General features: G+C 34.7%; 2 protein-coding genes across 2 annotated transcripts; both read left to right on the forward strand.

The window, feature by feature from the left end:
• Nucleotides 1-876: 876 nt before the first annotated feature.
• LOC117104193 (secreted RxLR effector protein 161-like) lies at nt 877-1,491 on the forward strand. Its single transcript, XM_033244899.1, has one exon. The coding sequence runs from the start codon at nt 877-879 to the stop codon at nt 1,489-1,491; it is 615 nt and encodes a 204-aa protein (XP_033100790.1).
• A 17,255-nt stretch (nt 1,492-18,746) lies between these two features.
• Nucleotides 18,747-19,577, forward strand: LOC117104209 (uncharacterized protein K02A2.6-like). The gene has a single exon (XM_033244916.1). It carries the CDS (start codon nt 18,747-18,749, stop codon nt 19,575-19,577), a length of 831 nt encoding a protein of 276 aa, XP_033100807.1.
• Nucleotides 19,578-20,091: the final 514 nt, after the last annotated feature.

The following is a 20,091-nucleotide window of genomic DNA, read 5'->3' on the forward strand; positions in this document are numbered from 1 at the left end:
AGAAAGTAAAGAATGGGAAAAGGCTATGAAAGATGAGTACGATTCTTTGTTGGAGAATGATACATTTGTGTTGACAGATAAACCTGCTGATAGGGCCTTAGTAGGTGGTAGGTGGGTTTATGCCATTAAACTAGACTCAAACGGGGAGCAAAAGTACAAAGCTAGATTTGTAGCAAAGGGCTATTCACAAGTGCAAAATGTGGATTACAAAGAGACTTTTTCCCCCACTGCAAATGTTACCTCCATTCGAATGCTTGCTCAGGTTGCTGCGCAAGAAAATCTAATTGTCCATCAGATGGATGTGAAAACCGCATATCTAAACGCCCCCATTGATTGTGAACTTTACCTAGAACAGCCAGAAGGTTTTGAAAAGTGTAATGATAGAGGTGAAAAGTTTGTTTGTAAACTGCAAAAGTCATTATATGGACTTACGCAAAGCGGTAGGAACTGGAATTCTGTAATTCATAGTTACTTATCTCAAAACAGTTTTACACAGTCAAAGTCGGACCCATGTGTGTATGTCAAATCAAATGATAATGAAAAGTGTATCTTGGTTATCTGGGTCGACGATATCATTATCGCAGCAAGTAATGATCAGTTGTTGAATGATGTAAAACAGCTATTGCACAATAAGTTCAAAATGAAAGATATGGGTGTCTTAACATGGTTTCTAGCAATTGAATTCAAGTGTGCCGAAGGTAGTATTGAAATGTGTCAAAGTAAATACATTGAAAAGATACTGAAGAAGTTTAACATGTCTAACTGTAAAGCCAAGTCAATACCTTGTGAAATTGGTATGAATAAGCATGTTGAAAATGACGAAGTTTTGACAATGTGTCTCTCTATAGAGAAATTATAGGTAGTTTAATCTATCTTATGGTTTGTACAAGACCTGATCTATGCTTTGTCGTAACCAAGCTATCGCAACACCTGTCTAAGCCCATGAAATCTCACTTTAACATTGCCAAACAAACACTTCGTTACCTTAAAGGTACTCAGTACAGGGCATTAAAGTTTGTCAAAACTGACAATTTGGACCTCGTCGGATATAGTGATTCTGACTGGGGAATTGCTCAAGACAGGCGTAGCATTAGTGGTTACGGATTCAAGCTGAATCATCAGTCTTCACTTATCTCATGGAAGAGTAAAAAGCAACCAGTTGTGGCACTATCAACATGTGAAGCAGAATATATCGCTTTGTGTCTAGCCTCACAGGAGGCCTTATTTCTCAAACAACTGTTTTCTGATATGATGTGTTTTCAAACAAAGTCTGTAAAAGTCTATGTTGATAACCAGAGTGCCATTTGTCTTGCCAAAAATAATGTGAGTAACCAACGTTCAAAGCATATTGACATAAAGTTCCACTTCGTAAGATCAGAAGTTGAAATAGGAAATATCGTTGTGGAATATATTCCAACAGAAATTAATACAGCTGATGTATTCACTAAACCTTTCAGTAGAAACAGAATTGACAAACTCTTACTGTGTTGAGAGTCAATGTCATATTTATTTATTAATTTTATTTTTGCTTTTTTTTTTTGTATTAAGATTTTTTTTTTTAATTATTTCTTTACAGTATTTGTTCTAAACATAAAACAGCTTTGCTATGTAATCTATTTTAGTGATGAAGTGTGAAAATTGTTCAAAAGTTTTTCCACTGCAATGTATGTAAAGTTTAAGAGGGAGTGTTAAATTATAAACTTCACCATCACGTAGCGACCTCTATAGTTAATAATATCGCATGTTCCAATGTGTCATACATTGCCGCCACCAAGAGTTTGTAAATAGGTCAGCTTATGTCATTTCCGTTTTTTTCTTGACACTTTATAATAAACAGTTGAAGCAGTTACATGTGTTGTTATTTTATCTTGTTAAATCTTGACTAAAAGCTCATCCACCATTACTCCAAATAGTAAATATGAGTGCAACAGACCGTAGGTCTACAGAAATTAGTAGAAATTTGTGAGCATTATTTGAACAAAATCTATTTCCCCATCCAAGATCGGTAATGTCATGGGCAATATTAAGCTGCTGATAGTGAACTTCATGATTCCTGGATATCAGACACCAGTATTATAGAGCTCTTTGTGTAAGGGATAATACTCAGTGACGTAGCTACGGGCAGTGCAAAGCACTGGGGCCCCGGGCTATTAGGAGCCATTCACAATAATTAAAAATAATTTCCAACTTAATTTTGAAGGAAAAAACGGCCAGCAGGGTTGATTTCAATTCAGTGGTGTATTCAAGGGGCTCAGTCAGACCGATCACCTAATTTTTTTAAACTATTAAAAAAATATGGGGAAAAAAGAAATTATATTCATCATAATATGTCTGAGAGTGCCATTTCCGGCCATCTAGAGGTGTTATAATCACAAAAGTTCTTACTCCAGCCCCAACTATGGTGGGGCAGGTCTTCATCCCCCGCCAGTGAACATCCCTCCCTGGCCCACTATATTTCGAATTCCCTGATCCGCCACTGCAATTATTGAATTTTACGTGCAACCAATTAGTTTAGAACAGCTGCTGAGACTTAATATGCCCCTCATACAAATCTGATATCATTAGTAATTATTCATAAACTAGGCCATTATGAGCAGGGGTAAAGAAGCAACTGTTACGATGTAGGGCAAGGCAATTAATCTTGCCGCACTGGGGCCCTTTCGCACCTAGCTACGCCGCTGAATAATACTTTAGCTAAACGCTTCAATAAATGTTGTCATGTGGTTAAGTGTAACTTATTTTAATAATTTTGTACTACTATGTACTGTAGCACATTATGATGTAACTATACTGTTAAAACGATAAAATATCTTGAGATTTGCTATATAAGAACTCATTAAGAATGGTGAAACACATGCCCAGATACTGCTTTTACGTTTGCATCTCGGAGAATTCCTTCTTTTTACGCGGAATATATCCGAAAAAGTGTACATAGATTTATGCGTAGGGTTGAAAACTTGCAAAATGATCTTGTGAGGTGTATTGCTATTCTAACCTTTTTGCCAAATGGCAATGGTTAATTGAGTTATTGTGAAGTGTGCCTCACTTCTCACGTTTATCATTGTTTACTGCTTTTCATTCCTTCAAATCTGTTTATATTATTATGGATTCGATTCTGAAATAAAGTCAATCAATCAATCAATATTTCAAGATTAGGCATAGGAATGTGAAGATCACCTTTATTTTCCTTCTAGTCATACAGCCATTGGCAACAATCTTTTTAATGTACTGACAAAGAGTTCATGGAGCAAGATTGTGAAGAACTTTATAGGTTAGACAGTAGAGTTGAAATTGAAATCACAATTCTATGTTGTGAGCTGAATTTGGATGAAATAAAAAAAGCTGTGTATTTAAGTAATGTATGAATATATATATATATATATACAAGCAGAACAACATCATTCAATCCCAACAAAGTTAATTTGAATAAGCAAAACAAAAAAAGGCATATTAGTTACATAAAAAAATACTTATTCACGTCTATAATACCTACCAGGTATCTTGCATAATGTTTATATGATTTTAAACATCAAATACAAACTTTGGAATTATGAATGTAACACAAATATCATCATGCTAATAGGTCTACGTAAATCTAATACAAAATAAATTTGTATAACACAATCATAAAAAATATTTTGTGCCTATATTTCTTGTATCTCAACTTGTATGAAGCATGTTGATATCGACACCAATTTATTAAGTTAGTTGTTTTAAGGATTGCATTTTGATGAACTTCCAATGCACGCTTCCTCGTCACTATTGTCACCACAATTGTCAATCCTGTTGCAGGTAAACATACACTGAACACATTTGTTGTTTGCACATCGGAAACCGTTGCAGCTATCTAATATAAAATATGGAATACACAAACACAATATTATAATTACATTCAATTCATTAAAAAAAAATGAACACACATATAAACATAATAAAACTATTATATTATTACCAGGAGATATATTATGTCATGCAAGTTTTTGTGTGTGGGTATGTGTGTGTGTGTGTGTGGGTGTGGATGTGTGTGTGTGAGCGAGCAAAGTGAGGTGGAAGTAAATTAGGAGATATGCTCTCTACTGAGCGCTCTTGTTTATTATTATTTCACTTTATTTAAAAAAATTCATATTAAAAACATGTTACAGTTCGTGGAAAAGGGCTAAATCCTTTGCAACTTTTAGAAAATCCAATTCATTAATATGTAAAAACATAATATTTAAAAAATCAATTAAAGGGTAAATATAGTATATATTAAAAAAAAAAGAAAAAAAAAAAAGTGGAAGTGAAGCAACTTCATTCTCCTAAGAGAGGGGAGTAGCCAGTGCCTTAAACACCAGCGAGACAGATGGGTTGTGGGGGGAATTATGAGAGAATATCATTACTAAATACAGTAATTTGCTCCATTGTATTAATTTTGACAATACAGTTATAATTATTGCATACCTTTATCTTCACAATTTTTTCCCTCAAGTCCTGTTGGGCAATGACAGTAGTAATCTGAGAAATCCTCTGTTACCTTAGAGAAACATGTTCCACCATTAACACATGGATTACTCTCACAAGGGTTGAAAATGTCCTCATCTGGAAAAAAAAAGTTAGTTCTATGTTACAAAATTATGTGTTATGCTGTCATTGAGCATCCATCTGTTATTTAATTTAATTTCAAGGTAAAAATAGGTATATTATATAATAGTACAAATATAAACAAAAATACAGTGAAGATAGAATACATTGAGTAGTGCCAGAATTACCAGGGTGGCTTCGATTCACAATGTATCCTTATAAAACAAATCTAATCTCATCTTAATAAAAAGAAAATAATAATAATAAAGGCAAAAATTAATGATGTAAAAACTATACAATCAGTCCTATCTATAGTAATAGAATAGGATTTTCAAAACCAGTCAAAATGGTTGAACAAGGATTATTTAAGAGTTTGTTCTAGCAAATTCTGTCTATAGCATAAACTGAATTTAATATTATAAGTACACTTACAGTGCACATAGCATATTCGTCTCTGATCCATAATTGTGTAAGTTTATGTTAAATTTTTTTTTTTTCAGAATAAGCTTGAATAAATCATCATGTATCCTTGACCCAATGTCTACCAAACTTGTTCTTGATGGCTTAGATGTTCTCTTACCAGTTATTACAATATTATGATTTTGTTTCATAAACCCATTGTTTTTAATGATCTCTGTTATTTGACTGCAAATGGAAGAAAATAAATGTATTTTTGAATCGAATTGAATTATCAATTTATCTCAGTACATGTCAGTTTTTTGCCCTTTAGATATGGGCAGCCATTAGGGTCAAAGTAGAAAACTCAGCAAACAAAGGATAAACTCAACATAAAAATGACAAACTCAAAAAACAAAGGAGAAACTCAACAAACAAAAGACAAACTCAATAAACAAAAGACAAACTCAATAAACAAAAGACAATCTCAACGAACAAAGTATAATGTCAACAAATAAAAGACAAACTCAATAATCAAAAGACAAACTAAAAAAAAAAATAATTTTTCCCATCCAACAAACTACAACCAAACATTAGCAGGCATCACCAGCAAGCAAAGACCAATTTCCCATTTAAATATTCTTGTCCAAAACAAATTACTACTGATCATCATTCAAATTTCACAGCCAGCACTGGCGAGCCAAGTACAATTTGCAATGCCATTAGGAAAATCCCGCCAACAAACTAAAAAAAAAAGGCCATCAACGAAATCGGCCAACAAAGAACAAACTCACAAAAACACTAACTATTTTTGAACGTTGGAGGCAGCAACATTAGAACATTGCATTATTAATTCGAATCGCATTATCTTACTCGAAACCATGGTATGGAAGTGATTCTTACCACCATACTCGTAACGATCATTAATTAGCAAGTTTAATCATGATGTGCACATCATATTTGCAATAGGCATATCTTCCTGGTCAATGAATTTGGTTGCAGTATTATATTATTATCCACTTTTCTAGTTAAACCATGGTTATACCCAGCATACAATGTTACTTATGTATTATAATGTATTATTATACTTAATAATAATTATAATAATGTATTATTATACTTTAGTTCATTCCGATAACAGCTTCATTTTATACTGTATTAGGGAAAAGTGCATTTATTATTTAATTTATATAATTTAGATTCATTAATTCATTCAGGTTTATTATCAGGTTTATATATGTAAAAACATTTAAACTATCATAAAAGAGGTCAAAATCACAAGTAACAAGCAGACTATTAAATTCATTGGGTAACCCATGGACCTGGTCCATGGGTAACCTAAAAAAAAATGCCCCGTTTTGTGCAATCAACACGACCGCATGGAACGTGGAGCAAAAACTTACTGCGAGTACGAGTAAGAACATTTAGATTAAACAAAGAAGCAAGAGGACAATCAAAATCAGAATTCAAAGACTTATACAAAAATACCATGTCAAAAACAATTCCACGGTTTTCAAGAGAAACAAGTGAGACATTATAATTGGGACAAGTGTGACTAAGAAACATAGGCTTAGCCAGCAAGCCGTCCGGCAGTCTTTTGGACGGCCAACAATTGTTTAGGACAGCCACTTTTACCGTGACAGCTTGGATGGCTTGGCCTAATCATCTCGGCATAGCCTAATTGGGCCTGGTCTACAAATTTTCATTTATTTCAGTATTGTCTAGGGACCTACAGTAAAACAGGAGAAATAGAGGGTGGGGTGAAGGGAGAAACTTGCATAGACAGATGGTCAGTACCACCTCAGCCCCACCATGGTTGGGGCTGAGGTAAGAACATTTATGATTATGGCACCTCAAAGTGGCTGGATGGCACTCTCAGACAAACTTTTAATTATGATTTTTCTTTTTTCTCAATTTCTTTTATAATTTTAGGGGCTCTCCCCCTTGAATCCACCACTGTGAAACTGTAATTTTTCATGTCCTTTACATCTGTAGGCCTACAATCACTGGAGCTGATAGTTTCCAACAGATTTCGTAGCACCTGTCTCTTATACACATCTAGATGTGTATAAGAGACAGTATATATACTGTATATACAATTTATATGACAGCACAACAACGATGTGTGCCTTGAGCACTACTGCAGTTGATATATGCACTTTACAAATCTTATCAATTATTATTATTATTATTGTTATTGTTGTTATTTTTATTATTTAACCCCAAATGTGCTGGCACCGCATTAGTGTTATTACGAAGCGGATGTAATTGATTTATGAGTTTGTAACTGGTTGAAAGTCATCCTTGTAGACAGGGCATCTGTTATGATAACATACTTGTGGTAATTTAATGATATCACGATCCTAAACTAGTACTTGACATATCTATACCGTACCGAGTACCGATATTTTAACGTTTTTTTAATTGTTTTAAATGTCATTTACTCTTTAAAATTTTCATATTGTTTAACCATTCTAAATTATATTTTAAAACGGTGTAAATAGTGCCAATGCTTTTCCATTTTGTTCAAATTTTATGAATGGATATTTCCATTGTTATTTAAATATATTGTCCTAACATTGCATTTTAACGTGTTCCGTAATGTCTCATTAGTTTATCTACAGAATGAGCAGTATTGACAAATGAACTTCAAGTATATCATTATACTGAATACATAATAATATTTTATGCAGGATAAACCTTGGACCATGGCATAACCAGAAAAGCGGGTACCCGGAATAACGCCTTATAAAACTGCATCCAAATTAATTGACCAGGAAAATATGCCTATTGCAAATATGATGTGCACGTCATGATTAATAACAATATTTATTTGGCAATCATCAAGAACAATTATAGCCTGGAGTGAGAATAGGCACAAGCCCAAGCAGATACTGCACTCACTCCACCTTATAAATAAAAGAACTGTACACCAATCAAGTTTTGTAATTGAAAACAAAAACAATATTAAAAGCAGGAAACTAAAACTTACAAAGAAAATACAATTAAAGTACAACTAATATAATGAAATATAGTACTTAGAGCAGATTTAAAAGATAAGATTGATGAAGAATTTTGAATTACAGGTGGTAATTGTTCCCATAGCCTAGGGAAATATACAAAAACAGAATTTAGAAATGTATTTCTTTTTGCATTCGAATGCAAAATTCTACCCTCACACCTTTCACTAATTTTAAAATATTCATTAAATGTAGGAGGACAAAAACCATTCAAAATCTTAAATCCTAATGTAAGTTTATGTAGATTAAACAAATCATCCATACTCAGGATGTTAAGAGTTTTCAACCTGTAGCAATAAGATGTCTCCCATGAATATTCTTTCCTAAACATTATTATTCTTGTTGCCTTTCTCTGTATGCTTTCAATTTTTTTTTTAAACTGGTGCCCACATTGAACAACAATAGATGACAACTGGTAATACCAAAGCTTTGTATAAATTTAGCATAGCTACCCAGGACATTATTCCTGCTACACCTGGTAATGAAGCCAAGAAGGGAAGTTTGCTTGATTTACAACATATACAGTATAACTAATTTGAGCATGGCATGTTAGTTTACTATTTACATAAACACCTAGAAATTTAAATTCATCAGGCCCGTAGGCAGGATTTTCGATGGGGAGGTGCATTTTGCAACCGAAGTGGACCTTATGATGGGCGACTGCCTAGGGATCCCCGCGAGGGTGGGGCGAATCTTCTGAAAGCTCTTACAAATTAGCATTTTGAGGGCCTTTTTTAATGGATTTCTAAAATCCGTAATTTGTAATATCCTATTTAAATTTTTATTTTTTTGAGTATTGTCTAGGGACCAACAGTAAAGCAGGAGAAATAGAGGGTGGGTGAAAGGAGAAACTTGCAAAGACAGATGGTCAATACCACCTCAGCCCCACCATGGTTGGGGCTGAGGCAAGAAAATTTATGATTATGGCACCTCAAAGTGGTCGGAAATGGCACTCTCGGACAAACTTTTAATTATGATTTTTCTTTTTTCTCAATTTCTTTTATAATTTTAGGGGGCTCTCCCCCTTGAATCCACCACTGTGAAACTGTAATTTTTCATGTCCTTTACATCTGTAGGCCTACAATCACTGGAGCTGATAGTTTCCAACAGATTTCGTAGCACATTATTAAAAATCAACGGGTAGAAGAGCGGGCAAAAAAATGTAATGCATAATACTACAGCATTTCACGATAATTTGGAACGATTTTAGTGAAATAATAGGTTTTAAAAAGTGTACTTTTTAAAACCTATTTTTTATTTTTTTATTTTTTTTTAATTTTTTTATTTATTTATTTATTTTTTTTAATTTGGGGGTCCAGGGGCAGAGGTCTTAAAGGGGGTTTGTGAGAAAAGCGACAAAATAACATTTTGAGGGTCTTACATAATAGATTTCTCAAACATAATTCATGAATATTTCATTTAAATTTTCATTAATTTAGGTGTTTTTGGGACCTGAAAAATAACGTTATTATGTCCTGTACATCTGCAGGCCTATAGATAACATTCTTCATATTATATAGATCAATCTGCAATCACCGGAGACGATCAATTTCTAACAAATTTCATACCACATTATTAAAAATCAACGGTTAGATAAGCTGGCAAATATATAATGCAATGCATGCTATAGCATTTTGTGATAATTAGGAACGATTTTGTGAAATCATAGGTTTTAAAAAGTGGACCTTTTGGAATTTCGTCTGCACCCCCCTCCCACCTGCCTACGGGCCTGTTCATCAACTTTAGGGATAACTTCTGACTCAATACAGGGGCGGATTTAGGGGGGGCCCGGACCTCCTATTTCGGTGTTGTCTCGATCAGCCCAAATTTCGCCCCCCCCCCCACCCTTTTGGACATATCTGGATCCGCCCCTGCAATAGAGTAGTCCCAATAATTTAAATGCTTTAATCTTGTCAATTGCATCACTACAAATTTAGATGGATTTAAAGGTAGTTTATAAGCAACTGACCATTGATTAATTGTGTCTAAATGTTTTTGAAGGGCTATAATAATAATAATATTTTAATAATAATATTTATTTGGCAAAGTAAGAGTACAATCTTGCCAGGAGCAAGGAATAGGCACGGGCCCAAACAGTAAACTGCCCTTGCTCCATCATCAAAATATACATTAAAGCAAAAGAGAAACATAAACAAAGTAAAACTGATTTAAAATAAACTTAATTAACAAAATTAAAAACTTAACCAAATTTTAAAATCCTTATTTGAAATTTACTCAGAATTTTAGTACTGTAAAAAAGAAAGGTACTAAATTTGTAAAAACAAGGAATATTCAAAATAAAAACAGAAAATCACAAATCAATATCTTGCGATCAAATTGCTAACCAAGACATTGTTTTACTGCATCTTGACACAAAACCGAGAAGTTTGCTTGCCTTATTACATACATAATTTAAATGGGAATGACATGTTGACTTATTATTAATATACACACCAAGAAGTTTGAATTCATTGACTCTTTCTATCTTATGAGAGTTAATGTTATAATCCTAGGCATTAATTTTTTTACACCTAGTTAAACTAATGGTTGCACATTTAGAAGAATTTAATGGCAGTTTATTTTCAACTGTCCATTCAAAAATCTTATCCAAATCGCTTTGAAGTTTTATGCAGTCACCACTTTCATGGATAGGCCTTGAGATGGTATTGTACAATCAAATGGTATGGTACAATCATTGATATTATAAATAGGGCGTGATAAGGTGTGATCATCCGCAAATTGATAAATTGAGGACGAAATACTATTTACAATGTCGCTAACATAAATTAAAAATAACAGTGGGCCTAAAACTGACCCTTGAGGCACACCTGATGTAAGATATACCCACTCAAAATTTTCTCCTCCGTATATAACTCTTTGGCGTCTATTTGAAAGAAAATCACTAATCCACGCATTAATTTTTCTATCAATACCAATTTTATAAAGCTTCTTAATCTTTTTTGTGGAAATTTATTAAATGCAGAAGAAAAATCAAGGAAGATTACATCAATATTTTTACAATTTTTAGCCTCTGAACTCTCTTAAAATATCATATACTATAGTACAGTACATTAAATTAAATAAATACAGCCTAATAGGCCTAATTTTTAGATTGCATTTAAATAAATACAACTTAACCAAGTTGTATTTATTTAACTAAATGTGTAATACTTAAATAAATAAAAATTATAATGCTCTATTAGCGAATATAATACAACCTAATAAATTAATGCAATAAAAAAATAAGTGAACTTATTTTTATTATTAGGTTTTATTACTGTTATTAAATGCACCATAATACTTAATACATAAATATGTAAAAAATAAATACAGGTATTATTAGATTGTATTTACTGTACTTAAATTTAACCTAACCAGATTGTATTTATTAATGTACTAGATACTTAAAAGAAATACAACAAACAGAAATGATGATACTCTATGGTAAATTTACTATTAAAATAAATATGGATAAATACAACCTAATGAATAAATAGCCTAGTTAATACTTAAAGAAATACAACAGAAATTATGATTCTTTATGAGTGAATTAAGTAATAAAATATGCAATGTAATAAATTAGACCTAGTTAATGCAATAAAAAAATTAAGTGAACTTATTTCTATTATTAGGTTGTATAATATTACTGTTATTAAACATGAAATAAAAAACCTTCAACAGCAACAGTTTAGTACTATACATTTGTCTAAATCCAAATTTATTTTCAGAAAGTATATTATTGTATTCTAAATACTAGCCGATAACTTTTCAATTCAAAATTTATTTTCAGAAAGTATATTATTGTATTCTAAATACTAGCCGATAACTTTTCAATTCACCTTTAGGCTTTCAATTTTTCTTGTAGATAAGCACAATATTTGAATCTTTCCATTGTTTTGGCAAAATACCTTTTTGTACTGATAAATTGAATAAATTTGCTAATTGTTCCTTACATGTTTTAAGGAGGTAAACAATCTGGTCCAGGTGATTTTGATGTGTTTAGTAGAGACAGAGCATAGAAAACTTCAGGTACCGTACTCGAGCGAATAAGCGCCCGGGCGCTTAAAATATTTTTTGCACTTTCTGAGAGGCGCTTATTCAAACAGGGCGCTTATTTAAACAGGGAGCTTATGAAAAGAAAGTGGAAATTGAGGGGGCGCTTATGGAAATAGATAAAAATCGATGGGTTCTTATGGGAAATTATTTTAATTCAAGAGGCACTTTTTGAATGAAAAAAAGATTATATAAGGACATTACGAATGGTGGTTAGAAAAGATAATCGTCCAGAGAACATGGCTCATAACAAGAATGCGTGAATATTTACATAACAGCAAAATAGCAGACGCAATTAGTGGTGGGTAGTGGTTAGCTTGTTGGCCATCGGCCGATTGAGATAGCAGGATGACAGGATCATTGTATTTTTCTTGAAAACTCAGATGAGAATGTGCTTAAGGTTGAAAAAAGAAAAAGAGGAGTAGGACTAGACATAGACAAATACTGTATGTAAAAAGATTAAAGTTGGAAATATACTGTCTGTCCAGGGATCGGAGCTCTCATCTGTCCAAGAGAAATATTCTTATTTTGATATTGACTGAAGAAGAATATGAGTTTCCACTCTACAGCTCAAATCATGCCAACAACCACAGTCCCAGGATTGATTGGATTACTGACTTGCTGAAAAGAAAATCTTATGAGGGGGCGCTTGTTCAAACGGGGCAATTAAGGAAATTTTCATGTTATGAGGGGCGGTTATTCGAGAGGGGCGCTTATTCAAACGGGGCGCTTATTCGCGCAAGTATGGTACTACAAAAGGTTCAAATACCATACTATTTGGATAATGTAATGTAGTAGAATCCAAATCATTATGCTCCTCATTATCGAGGCAAAAGTTGTTTACAAACTGTTTATTAAATAGATTTGCCAGCTCTTTAGCATTTGTCACCATTGTGTTATTCACATTAAAGCTTATACTATCTGAATCCTTATTAGAAATATTTACAACATAGTCATGATGACTGCAATGTTATTACCTTTTTCAATTCTTTGCTACATAACTTAAATTAAACTTTGTCCTCAGATCCTGAAATTTTAACCTTTTTATATAATTTTCTTTTCCTTTGTCAAAGCTTTTTTTATTTCTTGAGTTATCCATGGGAAAGACTGTAATATTTTCCATTTCTTAATAGGTACATATTCTGAAAGTTTCCCAAATCCTAAAAACATCATTATATTGAAAATAATTTTCCCAATTAAAGTCATTTAAAATATTTTTCATTTTTGCAAAATTGGCTTTCTACAAAGCATATACAGTTTTAGTTATGTCTTTAGTACATTTATTTGATATTTTGAGAGAAATTTCAATTGCTTCATGATCACATGATTCAAAATTATTAATTATGTGGCATTTATCAATTAAAAGAGGATTTGACTAAATCTAAAAAGTTTTCTTTCCTATTCCTATGTAATATATGATGGCTGATTTAAATAACAAATCCTGTTGACATTATTGCATCAACAAAACCACTTGCTTGACTAGAAATATTACTATCTACACCTATATTATTCCAATCAATATGTATATTAAAATTGCCAACAAGTGATACCATTCTATAGTGAATCATTTTACTCTATACCTTTTCCAAGTTGGCATATAAGTTTTGTAAATATTGAATATTTGAGGATGGTGGTCTGTAAAACACAGCAATCATGAGAATCTTGCCAATACCTGTGTAACATTCTACCCATACCAATTCAAGAGTATCGTTAAGATCATGGCACTCTGAAGGTTGTAAGGATGTTCTTAAAGCGATTAATACTTCACCACCTTGAGATTTCCTCTCTTTCCTGAACACTGTATAATCATTATTAAAAGGTTGACTATCATATATGGAGTCGTCAAGCCAGGTTTCTGAAATACAGCAGCTATGATGTCATAAAATGAGGAACTAAATCTGGCACTAATGTCACATATGTTTTTAACACTTCTTATATTGCAATAGAAAATATTAAGCTTATTACTATTAGAATCAAACTTGGAATTTATTATATTGCTTGCATCAAAGGATTCCTGTATAGTATTATCAGAAGCATTTATAATCCTATTAACCTTTGGCACAACATTATCAGTATTTTCATTAGTGTGCACTGATAGAGTTGTTTACATTCTTTTTCCTGTGTTTTTACTTTTTTTTTTTTTTTACTGTGTTTTGCTCTGTCTCTACTTACAACATTTCAATTTCAAACATCTTGAGCTTGACAGTGCTTAGCTTTGTGTCCACTTCTGTTGCACCTCCAACAGATTACTGGTTTAGCATGGCGACAGGAAAGGAAAAGGTTGTAATGGTGCAATTTATGTCTTCAAACAACTACAAGAAGTAGCATATAGAAACAACAAAAAGCTCTATGTCTGCTTCATTGATCTATCTGCAGCATACGATCCCATCAATAGAAACTTTCTTTTTGCAAGCATCAAGAACAGATTAGCACCAGGTCAAGCTACTAACATACTTAACATTCTTGAATCACTATACAGCTTTACCAAGTCATTTCTAGCAGGAGACCCTGAAGAAGTATTTCCAGCAACATCTGGTGTTCGCCAGGGAGGAAATGAAAGTCCAATGCTCTTCAACCTGTACCTAGATTATGCCCTAAAAGTTTTCAAACATCAATGTAAATCTTCTAAACATTCCAGCATTTGCATCACATTCAGAATTCCAAGTGAAGCAACTAAACGCACACCCTCTAATGGAACCTGCAATGACGCCGAATATGGATATGCAGATGATCTAGCATTGAGCAGCTGGTCAAGCGAAAATCTACAACAGATGGTTACTATTCTACACAGAATCTTTACTAACTTCTGTCTTTCTATTATTATGCAGAAAACTAACACAATGATATACAATTGGTCTGAGGACAAGGAAGGCACATATCCCGACAGTTTCCTAAAGATTGATGACACTAGGATCATGAATGTTAAATCTTTCAAGTATCTTGGTATATGGATCAGTTGCAACACTATGAGCATTGGTCAACATGAACTCCAGTACAGAATAAACTCAGCAAAAGGTGCGTTTGCACAAAATAGGAAGTTATTTCTAAATAACAACATATATCTACATACTAGAACCCAGTTTCTCAATGGACTTGTAAGAAGCCGTCTTACTTATGGATGCCATGCATGGTGACCCACAATAGCTGAAATATCAAAACTAGAATCTACACAATAACTTCCTTCGACAAATGGTTAGAAATGGTTTTGAACGAGTTAATCCACCAGCACCCAGAAACATTGAAACAGACAGTGACCAACAATCAACAACAGATGAATATGACTGGAGGTGCATAGGATTTTTGTAAAAATTTGTATCAAATAACAAACATCATGCCACTTAGGACCTTCTATCAAGACCAACAATCAAAATGGATCAGTCATGTTATAAGAAGACCAAATGATGATCCATGTAAAATTCTCACATTTCAATATATAACCAGCGGAACAAGAGGAAAGAAAACCAAATCTACTCTTCAACGTGTCGTAGATGAAAATCAACTTGATAGAAGCCAATTTATCAAAGAAAGTTTCACCCATAAGCATTAAATAGAATATTTTGTAAATAGCATTCAGTTTTCCATATTTTTTGTGCTTGGTAATTGTTTGTACACAGGTCCCTCATCACAATACGCAGTCTTTTAATGCCAATGTAGTGAAATATATGTAATGTCCTGGCAACGCTCGTCCGGGGTTCTCGATCATGGCGTGTGATCCAATAAACACGAGTACCGATAGTCTGTGTCCTGTGTGCTATTTATGAGTCCAATATTAACATTTAGAAAACCCACAAGTGGCAACATGGTGTCAGAAGTGTTGTAGCACCCATGATCGACGTGAGGACCGTGAGAGGTGTAACATTTCAGAGTTATAAGAAGAAACCGTGAGTACATTTCACCACCTCTACGCTCGTTAGGCCGATGAGCAGTTGAACGCATCGTGGACCGCCTAGCGAAGCAGATTTCATGACTCGGAGCCTAGGCCTAGCAATAGGAGCGGTATTATATTTTGAAGAAATCCGCCTAGAGCACGCTAATACTTCCTGTTGTCGCCTATTTTTGGTGGATTGAGTAGCTGGAAGTAGGTTGGCACGTACTAGTGTGTGTATTTGGATTTTTAAAAAATTTTTTAAAAAATACAGTACAGTATAGAGAGATGGCCTCATACTTGATTCCAGCTCCTTCACCCATGAACTGTAAAGGGCCTACCGAAAGTAATTGGAAAAACTTTGTTGAATCATACACAGATTATGCAACTGCAACAGAGCTAAATAAAAAAGATGCAAGCATCCAAGTTGCAACACTGAAATCATTGATGGGTCAAGATTGCAAAAAAGTACTGAAAGGGCTAAAACTTTCAGCAGAGCAGATGGCTGACCCAAAACAAATATTAGCTGCACTAGACGAAGCATTTGTGATAAAACACAATGTATTATATGAAAGGTTTCAATTCCATTCTGCAACACAGCAGTCTGAGGAATCGATAGAGCAGTTTGTTGATCGTCTGCGTCACTTGGCAGCCACTTGCAAGTTTGAAACACTAGAAGATGAGATGGTCCGAGACAGGTTGGTTTTAGGATGTAAAGATACTGCATCAAGAGCACGGTTATTCAGAAGGGAGGATGAGTGCGACCTCAAGACAACCATTGAAGCACTGAGAGTGAATGAAGCTACAAGTCAGCAACTAAAGATAATCTCAGGTACAAGTGAAGAACAAGTTCACTATCAAAGAAAACAAAACAAAAATATTGCAAGAAGTCTCAGTATAAGCAGCCTCAGTATAAACAGCCTCAGCAAGATAAGCTGGTAATCATACAGTGCAGATATTGTGGAAAGAAACATGCAAAAAGTAGACATGTATGTTCTGCTTATGGCAAGAAAGGTACAAAGTGCGGAAGGTACAATCACTCTAGTGTAGTGTGTAAGACGAGACAAATGCATCATGTATTAGATGAAGATCAAAGATCATCAGACGAGTACGAGGAATTAAACGTGGTTATTGAAATACCAATTAATAAGTTAGGTAATGATAAGCACTTTGCTAGCCACAATGATTCTAGGAGGAAGTGAAGACTATCAAAGAGAAGCACGATTTCAGATTGATACGGGAGCCTCATGCAACATAATACCTAGTCATATCATAAGCAAAATTAAGCACTGCCTTGAAGACACTAAAAAGGTGCTAAGAATGTATGATGGCAGCATCTTGAGACCACTATAGGCAAGGCCAAGCTCAAGGTGAACAACCCAAAGAACAATAAGAAATATAAAATTGAGTTCATAGTGGTAAAAGATCCGAAATGTGTACCAATAATAGGATCAGAGACAGCACTAAGAATGCAACTGCTAAAGATACGAGCTGAAAATGTGATGACACTGCAACAACCAGAAGCACAAGTTCAGCCACTAACTCTTGAAGACTTAAAAAACGAATTCCCAGATACATTTAATGGTACGGGATGCTTCGAGGGTGAATATAAAATTCACTTAGATGAAAATGTGAAACCTGTAGTTCACCCTCCGGTGGCTTTGAAAAACAGACTAAAAGTCACATTAGATGAGTTACAAGAAGAAGACATTGTGACTAAAGTGACAGATCCTACTCCATGGGTGTCAAGTTTAGTTCTTGTGGATAAAGGGAATAAACTTAGAATATGTCTTGATCCCAAGGATCTTAACCAAGCCATACAACGGAGTCATTATCCAATGCCGACTATTGATGATATTTTACCAGACATGCACAAAGCACACATTTTCAGTGTGTTGGATGCGAAAAATGGATTTTGGCACGTACGTCTAGATGATGAAAGCTCTTTCTTAACGACATTTAACACGCCATTCGGTCGATACCGGTGGAAACGGATGCCGTTTGGAATTAGTAGCGCACCGGAAGAGTACCAACGTCGACAAAACCAACTTCTAGAAGAGTTACCAGGTGTCAGATCGGTAGCCGATGATATATTGGTTTTTGGTAAAGGTGATACCATGCAAGAAGCAATCAGGGATCACAATGATAATTAAAGAAGACTATTGCGAAGATGCAGTGATAAAGGTCTTAAACTTAATGAAAAGAAATTAAAGTTGGGTCTGAAAGAAGTCAAATTCATGGGCCACACCATCTCAGATATGGGACTAAAGCCAGACAGTGACAAAATCAAAGCAGTTATGGACATGGCTGTGCCAGCCAATGTGGCAGAAGTACAGAGGTTGCTGGGATTTGTCAACTACTTAAGCTAGTTTCTTCCTGGTCTCAGTGACATGTGTTTTCCACTACGTCAATTGACATTGAAAGATACAACTTGGTGTTGGTTAGAGACACATACTGCGGCACTGGAACAGATAAAAAAGGCTGTAACTAAGCACCCAGTGTTGCAGTATTTTGATCCGTCCAAAGAGCTAGTTTTGCAAGCAGATGCTTCGGAATTCGGCTTAGGGGCAGCGATATTGCAGGACGGACACCCACTGGCTTATGCTAGTAGAGCACTGACGGACACTGAAACCCGATATGCTCAGATTGAGAAGGAGCTTTTAGCTGCATTGTTTGGCTTAGAGAAATTTCACACCTACACATATGGTAGACATGTGAACATCCAGAGTGATTACAAGCCTTTAGAAATGATCCAAAAGAAGTATTTACATAAAGCTCCAAAGAGGCTACAATGAATGTTACTGCGCATGGCAATGTATGACTATAGCATATGTTATACTCCTGGGAAGAGTATGTATTTAGCAGACACGCTGAGCAGAGCTTATTTAACAGAAACTGATGATACTGTTAATGATCAATCAGACATGGGAGCTGTGAACATGATGGAATCATTAAATTTGGAAAATGGCACACTGAAGGGTATTGCCACACTAATACAAGGTGATCCAGATATGCAAGACTTGCAGAGAATAATCTTGAAGGGATGGCCTCAAGTTAAACAAGAGGTCCCAAAGCAGCTTCACAACTACTTTGACTTGCGGGATGAGTTAGTTACACATGACGGCCTGATCTACAGAGGAGAGCGACTGCTTATTCCACCTGCAGCACGGAAGAATATGATGGAGCAGATCCATGCTGCTCACCAAGGGATACAAGCAAGTATCAGAAGAGCACGAGAGAGTGTCTACTGGCCAGGTATAACAACACAACTCAAAGACTATATAGGGAGATGTGAAATATGTACACAAAATTCGGACCAACAGCAAAAGGAGACGCTCCAATCACATGAAGTTCCCAGGAGACCATGGTCTAAGGTTGCAATGGATATATTTTTTCTAGATGACCGAAATTATTTGATAACTGTAGACTATTTTTCAAATTACTGGGAAATTGACTACTTGAAGGATTTGCAGTCAGAGACAGTCATAGGAAAAGTGAAGAGTCAGTTTGCAAGACATGGAATTCCTGAATGTGTTATATCAGACAATGAACACAATTCACCAGTGAGCTTTTCAGCCAATTCTCCAAGAAATGGAATTTTCAACATAAAACCTCATCGCCAGGATATGCCCAGAGCAATGGCAAGGCTGAAAATGCAGTTAGAACAGCTAAAAGGCTACTGAAAAAGGCAAAAGCGGATCAAAAGGATCCTTATTTGGCGATATTGGATCTCCGCAACACACCGGATCAAGATGGCAGTAGCCCTGTACAGAAGTTGATGAGCAGACGTACAAGGAACCGGTTACCAACCACTTCAAAGCTCCTGAAACCAAAGGTAGAAAAAGGAGTGTTTGAAAACATAAAGAGAAAGAAAGAAAGACAAGAGTTACAGTATAACAAATCAGCTAGAGACTTGAAGCCACTTCAAGTTGGAGATAAAGTCAGGATATTCCGATTTCATGACAAACAATGGAACTTGGAAGGCAAGATTATCAGGTGCTTGCCCAACAGATCATATTGTGTGAAACTGAAGAATGGGAAACAGCTGAGGAGAAATAGGAAACATCTAAAGAAAGTATCTCATGACAACAGCAACTTCAGTGATGACGACATTGCTGACTTGGATGACCCAGTAATCCATCCATGGCCAAAAGCACAAACACCAAACCAACAAGTGCATGAAACACAACATCAGCA

The sequence above is a fragment of the Anneissia japonica genome, unplaced genomic scaffold (assembly GCF_011630105.1).
Source record: "Anneissia japonica isolate Jap-2015-1 unplaced genomic scaffold, ASM1163010v1 scaffold4646_len54946_cov226, whole genome shotgun sequence".
NCBI classification, from domain to species: domain Eukaryota; kingdom Metazoa; phylum Echinodermata; class Crinoidea; order Comatulida; family Comatulidae; genus Anneissia; species Anneissia japonica.